The sequence below is a fragment of the Ruditapes philippinarum genome, unplaced genomic scaffold, assembly GCF_026571515.1.
Source record: "Ruditapes philippinarum isolate M1 unplaced genomic scaffold, ASM2657151v2 ctg16223_1_1_1_1, whole genome shotgun sequence".
NCBI classification, from domain to species: Eukaryota; Metazoa; Mollusca; class Bivalvia; order Venerida; family Veneridae; genus Ruditapes; species Ruditapes philippinarum.
In genome coordinates, this window is record NW_026855950.1 from 12408 (window position 1) to 21169 (window position 8762).

At 31.9% G+C, this 8762-nt stretch overlaps 1 protein-coding gene across 1 annotated transcript; it reads left to right on the top strand.

Moving 5' to 3' along the window:
* Positions 1-281: 281 nt before the first annotated feature.
* LOC132744922 (E3 ubiquitin-protein ligase TRIM33-like) lies at positions 282-8631 on the top strand (the record flags this gene model as incomplete). Its single annotated transcript, XM_060733715.1, has 4 exons — positions 282-501; positions 1909-3600; positions 7679-7759; positions 8616-8631. Coding segments are annotated over exons 2-4 (1782 nt in total), but the record flags the coding sequence as incomplete, so codon positions are not given.
* Between the last annotated feature and the right edge of the window lie 131 nt (positions 8632-8762).

Consider the following 8762-nt stretch of genomic DNA (forward strand, 5'->3'; position numbering starts at 1 on the left):
TCATAAGAAGACAAGAATTATATGGTATTGCTAAGGCATAAGGGCCCCCTCCGTGCATTATTTACTAAGTCAAATATAAAGTCTTATTAAATCTGTTTTACAACCTCTTTATGACATTTTAACAACACAGTATAAATGAATCATATACAGGTTAACTTAAATGTATACACACTGATAAACTAGCTGAAGTTTATATGATTAAACTTTTTGCCATAGTCTGAAAGAAATTAAGATGAAGGGTTAAACTTAAAAAGCTAAAATTTAGTAGATTTGATATAAATTTTACTTAATGTATTCACAAAATATGTCAGCGTTGTCTGTAATTGAAATGTATACACTGTAAAAATCAATGTTGCAGAACAAGGAAGTACATTTTGGTATCAAATTCCATGAAAGAATTCAAAAGCGACAGGAAAATATTTACAGTCAACATTTCATCTGAGGAACATACTGTGAATGATTTAAAAAAACTTGTGAAAATATTTTGAGGATTATATAAAGGTACAATATCTTAAGATATTATGTTTTTAGTTTTATGCTTTTTCGTGTAAATTAAAACAATGATAGTTAAACAAGTTTAATCTTGCCTTTTATGGTAATAAGATATAACAGTAACAAAACTGTAATATGAGCAGCGTGCTCCATTTTTCACAACACTTGACAGAATGAATGATGAATGCATTTATTAAGTAGAAAAAAGGCATAATTCTGATAAACATTTCTGTGATGCTTTTTGAAATCATTATGTACATATAGAGAAAATTAAAGGGAGATAATTCTTATGTGTTGAAATCTTAAGATAAATAATGTTTTAATTTTTAAAGCTGCACACCTCCAGATGAGCAAATTATTTCGATCAAGTCAAATCTGAGAAAAAATGAACTAAGACTTTTAGAAAGGTATAAATATTCAAAATTCTAGTAAAAATTACATGTTATATGCATTTAATGACCGAATTTTTCAGTATGTATTACTATATTTCTACTACGTTACTAACGCAGTAAGGGCTATTTTTGCATATTTTGACCTCTTTATAGTGATTTACATAGGTTGTAAGTGCCATTGATAATGTGTAAATTGCATTCTTTTGGTAGCTTTACAATACATTTTCAGATTTTCATGAAAATCAGCATGAATCTGGTAAAAATCAGCATGAATCTGGAGGTGTGCTGCTTTAAGATAACCAGACCAATTTTTCTCACTACACGGCAGTATTTTAAATACAGGCATCAAAACTTTTTATTGTAAAAGCCATAAACTCAAAAAACTTCAAAGAAAACTTTATGTTGAATATTCCACTATGATTAATCTAGCTTAATTTGTCAAGGAACATATTACATGTACATGCATTTATATAAAGTACCATGTATCAATAGACTAGAAATGTGTCCATATGATACAGATACCCCCATTCAACATATTTACTTCCAATGTTTGGACATCATGAAATGATTAAATTTTAAGCCAGTCAAAATTTGACCTATGACCTCCATGTAGACCTTGTTCTTAAAATTGCCGAGGTGTGAGTGGCACTTACTTGGGTGTTACTTTGGTGAAGACAAGTCCCAAATATTTCAACATCCATCAAGTTACGGCCAATTCATACGCTGAACCGATTTGACCATGACCTTATAAAACAACCTTAACTCTGAAGGCACGGACCTAGTTCTAGCACAATTTTGACTTCTTATGGTTATCATGTTTGCAAATTTATTTTGAAATCCCATGATGCAAGAAGTATACAAAGTATAATCAGATATTCCCTGATTTTTTCCCCCAATAAGTTATATAAGTAGGTAAAGAAGCTAACTGTCCCTGTTTCATATTGACTGCCTAAGTTCTCTTATTATATTCACAAAAAGGAAAATTAGACAAACCTGAAATAAACATATTTATAATGCATTTCAGATAAAACATGGCTGTCCCAGGAAAAAAAGCATCAAAACAATTTTCATCTTCAACACAATCCATGGCATCAGATGAAGATCTTCAAGTTTACTGTCAACCTTGTGATGAGGAAGGAACCAGACTTCCTGCCCATGGTTACTGCACAGATTGCAAGGAACATTTATGCAAGAATTGTTTCACAGTCCATAAAAAGCATAAACTTTCCAAACATCATACACTTCTGGATGCAACAAGAATGCCTAAAGTTTTGCATCAACCCTCATCATCCACCCACACAGGCCAGTCTGATGAACTTACCACACCCTGTTCCAAACATCCGAAAGAAATGATCAAGTTCTACTGCCTCAACCATGAAGAATTACTCTGCAGTGTGTGTGTTACCCTTGAACACCAAGCTACATCCTGCAAAGTAAACTATATACCCGATATATCTGGTAATATGACAGACAGCAAAGAATGTCAAGATATTTTGAAAGCAGTAAATAGTACTTCTGACCAATATCAGCAGTTTGTGGAAGATGCCAAAAAGATGACAAATAAGTCCAACAGCTCTCTCAAAGATGCATTATCAGACATTAGAAAGTTTCGGCAAGAAATCAACCAAAGACTAGATGAACTGGAGAAACAGATTGAAAATGCAGTTAAAGTCATAGAACAAGAAAATAACAAATATCTGAAAGCAGTAGAGACAACATGTGAAGACATAACCAAATCTCTGAAGACATCATCAGGCACCATTAAACAACTTAACATATCAAAACAAGCTGATAAACTCTTCATGGAACTTAAACTTGCAGAAAAAACAATGAAAAATGTGGAGGGAAAAAAATTAGAACTTTCATCATATGTTATCAAAGAACACAATTATAAAGCAAATGTGGCAATATTAGATTTTCTTAAAACAGAGAAGTCTTTGGGTACATTGACACAAAAAACTTTAACAATAAAATCTCAATTTTCACAAATAAAGTCTAGAAAATCCTCACATCAGGGACAAATCTGTGTGAAGACATCAAAAGATAAAGACAGTTGCTTCATAACAGGAATGACTCTGCTGACTCCTGATCTTCTAATCATCATTGACCACGATAATCATGCTGTAAAGATGGTAGATATCAGCAGTCAATCTGTGTCTGATCAACTACAACTAGATGATAACCCATGGGATATTACCACGGTATCTAGTACTGAACTTGCTGTCACACGTCCTTACGCAAACAAAATACAGTTTATATCAAAATCATTAAAAAAACTTATAAAAAAGCACACTATCAAAGTAAATGGACTATGTCATGGTATAAGCTGTTACCAAGGTAAACTTGTTGTGACATACTGTTATCCTGGAAAAGTCCAGATCCTTGAAATGAATGGCACTATACTGACAACAATCGATGATAAAAATATTTTTAAAGACCCAGAAAATGTAACATGTAATAAACGTTCTATCTATGTATCTGACTGTGGGATGAAATCAATTACAAGAATAAACTGGCAGGGTGATGTAGTAGGTAGCTATAGCTGTACAGGTGAGCCAAGAGGAATATCACTATCAGATGATGGAACTGTCTTTGTGTGTGACTGGAAGAAAAATGTTATAGAAGAGATGTCAGAAGACTGCTCTACAGGAAAGGTTGTACTGCAGAATGTGATTTTTCCATATGCTGTTTGTTGGTCTGAGGAAACAAAGAAGTTGTATTTCAGTCGTTACCATACAATTGTTACATTATTTAATGAATTCCTTTGCATCTTTAAATTGTAATAATCTTAGACAAAGATGAAAAAGCATCAGCAGTTCTTAATACACATAGTAAAAATACTTGGAACTTACTTTTCTACAAAAATATAATAGGTTTACTATAAAACACAATAATGATAATATGATATATATTGTGTAATTGTGACATTTTTCTTCTTTTACATATTTCCATCTGTAGATTATCATTTACTCATATACCAACAAATTAACAGATTGAATAGCCAACAGTACAAATCATGATCAGACATCACAGATGCACCTCCTATCTTGCTTTGCACTGGTTGTATGAATTGAATCTGTTGCTGCTTAAAAAGATAAAGAAAGAAAAACATAAACTGAATTTAAATATATTATATGGCTTTATTATCATCAACAATAACAAGGAAATCATACATAGATCATGAAGGTATACGCTGTCGAGTATTTGAATCAAATTGTAATATTTGATAATCATTACGACATAATTTAAAGTGATATATAACTTTTTTATTTTACATTAGTATATTGTTATTAAACTGATCTTGTACGAAACATAAATGAAGAATAAATAAACATGTAGCCGTTACAGTACATTATATTATATGGATCGGGGAGGAACCAACACACAGAACAACAGCAAAAAGACATGAAATGTATATAAATTTGTACATAATCATTTATTTCATAATAAAATGTAAAACACATAGTACATGAATATATTTTCTTAATTGCTTATAATAAAAACTGAAAGCTTATAAACTCACTGAGTGAGACAATATATATCCGTCTCCTTGTAATAATTATTCATTGTAATAATTATTCACAATATACTTGCATGAACTAAATCCACATAAAAACAGTCCTTACATTTAAAATGAAAAGTATTAGCAGTTACTTTTCTTGCACATCAAGGACAATGGTTTCATTATGTTAGCACAATCATTTGGGGACATTATAGCTTTACTGGTAGAGGGAGATAACATGAAAATGGTGGGACTTGAACCAGCAGTTTTTGTTTACAATGGAGAACTAATTATTTGCTCTTTAGTCAAGGGAGATGGTAATTTATCAGAAAAAAAAATGAAATTACTTCTAGCAGATAATGCAGCAGCTTAATACAGAAATTGATTAGAATCTATATAAATCTTGAATGATTAAAGCTACCGTTTACAAATTAATGTCACTGTCTATATTCCTTTTACAACACAAAGGTATCAAATAAAATATCGGTTGACAATTTAAGAGACATAATACAGAACAAAAATATGGAAAATTGCTAAAATTTGTGACATGACAGAACATAAAGTAACTAACAGGTAATAATAAATGCAAATAGAATCATATAACAAAGACGAAACAAGAGGGACATGATTGCCCTGAGTCACCAATCAGAAACATCTGCTTTCCGGTAAAAGATAAAATACTACCTAAGAATGCTACAGACAGAGTTTGGTAATCATACATCAATTATTTCAGTAAATGATGATGTTCAAAAAGGATTTTTCTAATTTTAGTTTTAGAGGCCCCTAACATGGGCCAATCAAATTAATATGAGCAAACTTGATAAAACACTACCTATTAATGCAGACAATAATTTGAAGAGTATCCATCAATTATTTCAGTAGGAGATGATGTTCAAAGATTTTTCTCTATTTTTAGCTTTAGCGGCGCCAAAAAAGTGCCAATAAAATGAATATGAGCTAACTTGATAAAAGACTATCTAAGAATGCAAAATTCTGGAAACAAAGTGATCCCTCGGAAGCATTAATCACAACAAAATAACATAAGAATTGCAGACTCGGTTTGATTGAGTCTGTACATGTTTTGCTGATTATCCATCAATTAGTTCTGTAAAAGCAGACGTTTTAAGGTATTTCTATTTTTAAGCTTTAGCGGCCCCTAAAACCAGCCAATCAAACTAATATGAACAAACTTGATAAAAGACTACGTAAGAATGCTACAGACAAAGTTTGGTGAATATCCATAAATTATTTCAGTAATAGAAGATGTTAAAATAGATAAATACAGAATCCCTAAAGAAAGCCCAACACGGCAAAATTGAAAATGTTGCAGGCTCGGTTTGATTGAGCCTGTTCATGGACGGTACAAGTTTTTTTAATATTTTTAGCTGTAGCGGCCCCTAAAAGAAACCAATCGAATTAATATTTGACAACTTGATAAAACACTGCCTAAGAATGCTACAGACAAAATTCATTAATTATTTCAGTATGAGATGATGTTCAAAGGTTTTTCTATTTTTAGCTTTAGTGGCCCCTAAAACGAGCCAATCAAATTAATATGAACAAAGTTGACAAAAGACTACCTAAGAATGCAACAGACAAAGTTTGGTGATCACCAACCGATTAGTTCTGTAGAAGAAGATATCAAAAGTTATTTTTATATTTTTAGCTCTAGAGACCCCTTATTGTGCCAATCAAATTAAAATGAACAAATTAAATACAAGACTTCATAAGAGTACTACAGACAAATTTTGGTGACCATCATTTAATTTAGTAGTGGAAGATGTTAAAAGGTTTTTCTGTTTTTAGCTCTGTTGACCCCTAAAAGTGGCAAATTGAAATGGCATGAGAAAATCTAAATATGACTGTCACAAGGATGCTACAGACCAAATTTGAGGTAAATCAACCCATCAGTTTCAGAGAAGAAGATAATTGTTGATGCACGACGACTTACGACAGACGCCGGAGCATTCCCCTTTGAACTAACAGCTCACCCTGAACCTTCGGTTCTAGTGAGCTAAAAATCCCATATAAAGCATGACAGAAAAAAGAGAAGTCTTAAAATCTATAATGTATTGCACTTTGACAGGTTTATTTTTGTTACTGCACCCATCTTAGACTACAAAATATAAACAAGGGCATATTTCTAATATTTTTAATATCACAACGATATAAAATTAAACATAACAAACCAACTACGAATCTATTTTTTCATATATAGAGATTTCATATGTACAAAGAGAAACCTAGCCATTTATTCACAATTGTAAACTCATAATAGACTTTCCAATAATTTAACCCTTAAACAGACAGAACAAACATTGCAAATTTTACTTCAAACATTGATTTTCATTTTTTTATTAAAGAGATCACCGGCCCTTATCCGACTGAAGTCTTTAATGGACTGGTCTAAATTCCATTTTCTGGAACTGTCCATTGTCAAGTTAGGGGTATCGTGATTAAAATTTAAATTAATTTGTCAAAATTGTAAAGCCTCCTCTGAAAATCTACCAGATTTTTATCTTTATATTTAATTTTTTAATGAAATTCCTTAAATTCCAAAATGGACTGCTCAAATTGTAAAACATAATAAATTCATTGAAAGAATTAAGCAGGGAACACTTAATAAATATTTTAAATACAATTGCTATAAATAGAATTTCCTTATTATAAACAAAATACGAAAATAACCTATACAATAAATTTAATAACTACATGTATCAACGGTGTGCAAAAATTACATAAAGATTTATTGAGCAAATTGAAAAGTAAAATCAAAGGTAAAACCACAACACTTACAATCTGTAATAATCCTTTCATTATCCATAAATATACATAGCTGCTTCATAAATTTATCTTAAACATTGCAAATAAAAGTGCAGTATCATCAATTTGAAACAAAGATTTTGACAGGCGATGTGGTTTAATTTGTTATATAATCATTGCACTGTGGTTCATTTATTGTAAGATTATAACTGGTTATACTAAGTCATATATCATGTGAAAAATATTTATAACGGTCTATATACTAATGCCACATCCCAATGATTGTTGTGTTATTTCCGAACCAACCGAAAATAACGTATTTCCTTGCAAGTGATCGCCTTCCACTCCCACATGATTCAGCAGTGAAACATTATGACCATTAGACTCAATGTCCAAGAAAAATTATGCCGCTCCAGCAACACTTGGATTACTTATCTATTTCTCTTACCTATTGAGCTAAGCAGACAGACAAGCACAAAGACAAGTCATAGAGATTTAACAAACAATACCTTCGTCAATTGTTTTCAAGGCTTCTGTTGCAAAACACCGTGTTACAACAAGACTGGCAAGAATGTGAATGTAAAACATGGCACCCGGAACCAACTGTCAGGTATGGTTACTTAAAGTATTCTTCCTAGCCTCTGGCCCAATTTTCAGAAAGGGATCGCGATCAAATTCTATGTCCACTGTAGTATTTCTAGAGCGGTTGCCCTTGAATAAGTATAAATTGCAATTTTCAACATCTCATGATGTATTTGACCTTGAGCCATGCAACTTTACTGACATGTTTGTCTGCATGTGTAGTGTTGTGCACCTTGGGGTTTGATTGTGGATTTATTCAGTATTTGTAGAGTAATTGCCCTTAACTAAGTAAAATCTATTTCAAAATGTTGTGTAATGGGTACCTTGAGTGCCTGAGTTAGAATCAACCATTTTACAGGAATGATGATCAACATCACTGTGACGCTGTACATCTGGTTTTTTGTGTGTGGATTTTTTCAGTTTTGTTTATTGCCCTTGACTTAGTATGAATTTGCCATTTTTAACTTGTTCATGCATATCTCAAAACGTATGTGATCTGTAGGCCTGAAAGATTACAAGAATGTTGGTCAGCATGTGTACTTATACACCTTGGGGATTTATTCAGTATAAGTAAAGTTCTTGCCCGTTACTTAGCATACAGCATCATAGCATACAGTGTTAAAAAAGTAATTTTAATTTTTTAAGCAAATCAAGCATTTTCTATGTTTCATTGGTGTTTCTTTAAAAAAATACTTGAATCTCTAGTATTGAACTGGGCAGGCATTTTAAAAATTGAATACCAGATCTCCTCTTTCTGGAGCTTAAAATGTTTACCTTTTGAAGTGAGAAAGTACTTAGGTATTTGGTTTTAATGAAGGAAATGTGAAGGAATAATGAAGATCTCCTGTTGACCATTTGAATAACACTTTTGTATTTATTTTCAGACTTCTCACTGTGCCTGTAAGCAGATAAATCCTGTTGGTGTTGATTATATTCTTCAGAAGCTTGGTTTTACCTATGCCAGAGTTACAATACCTAAATGAAATGGATGCAGCGAGGTTTCATGGATCCGCCTGATAAATGGATCCTTT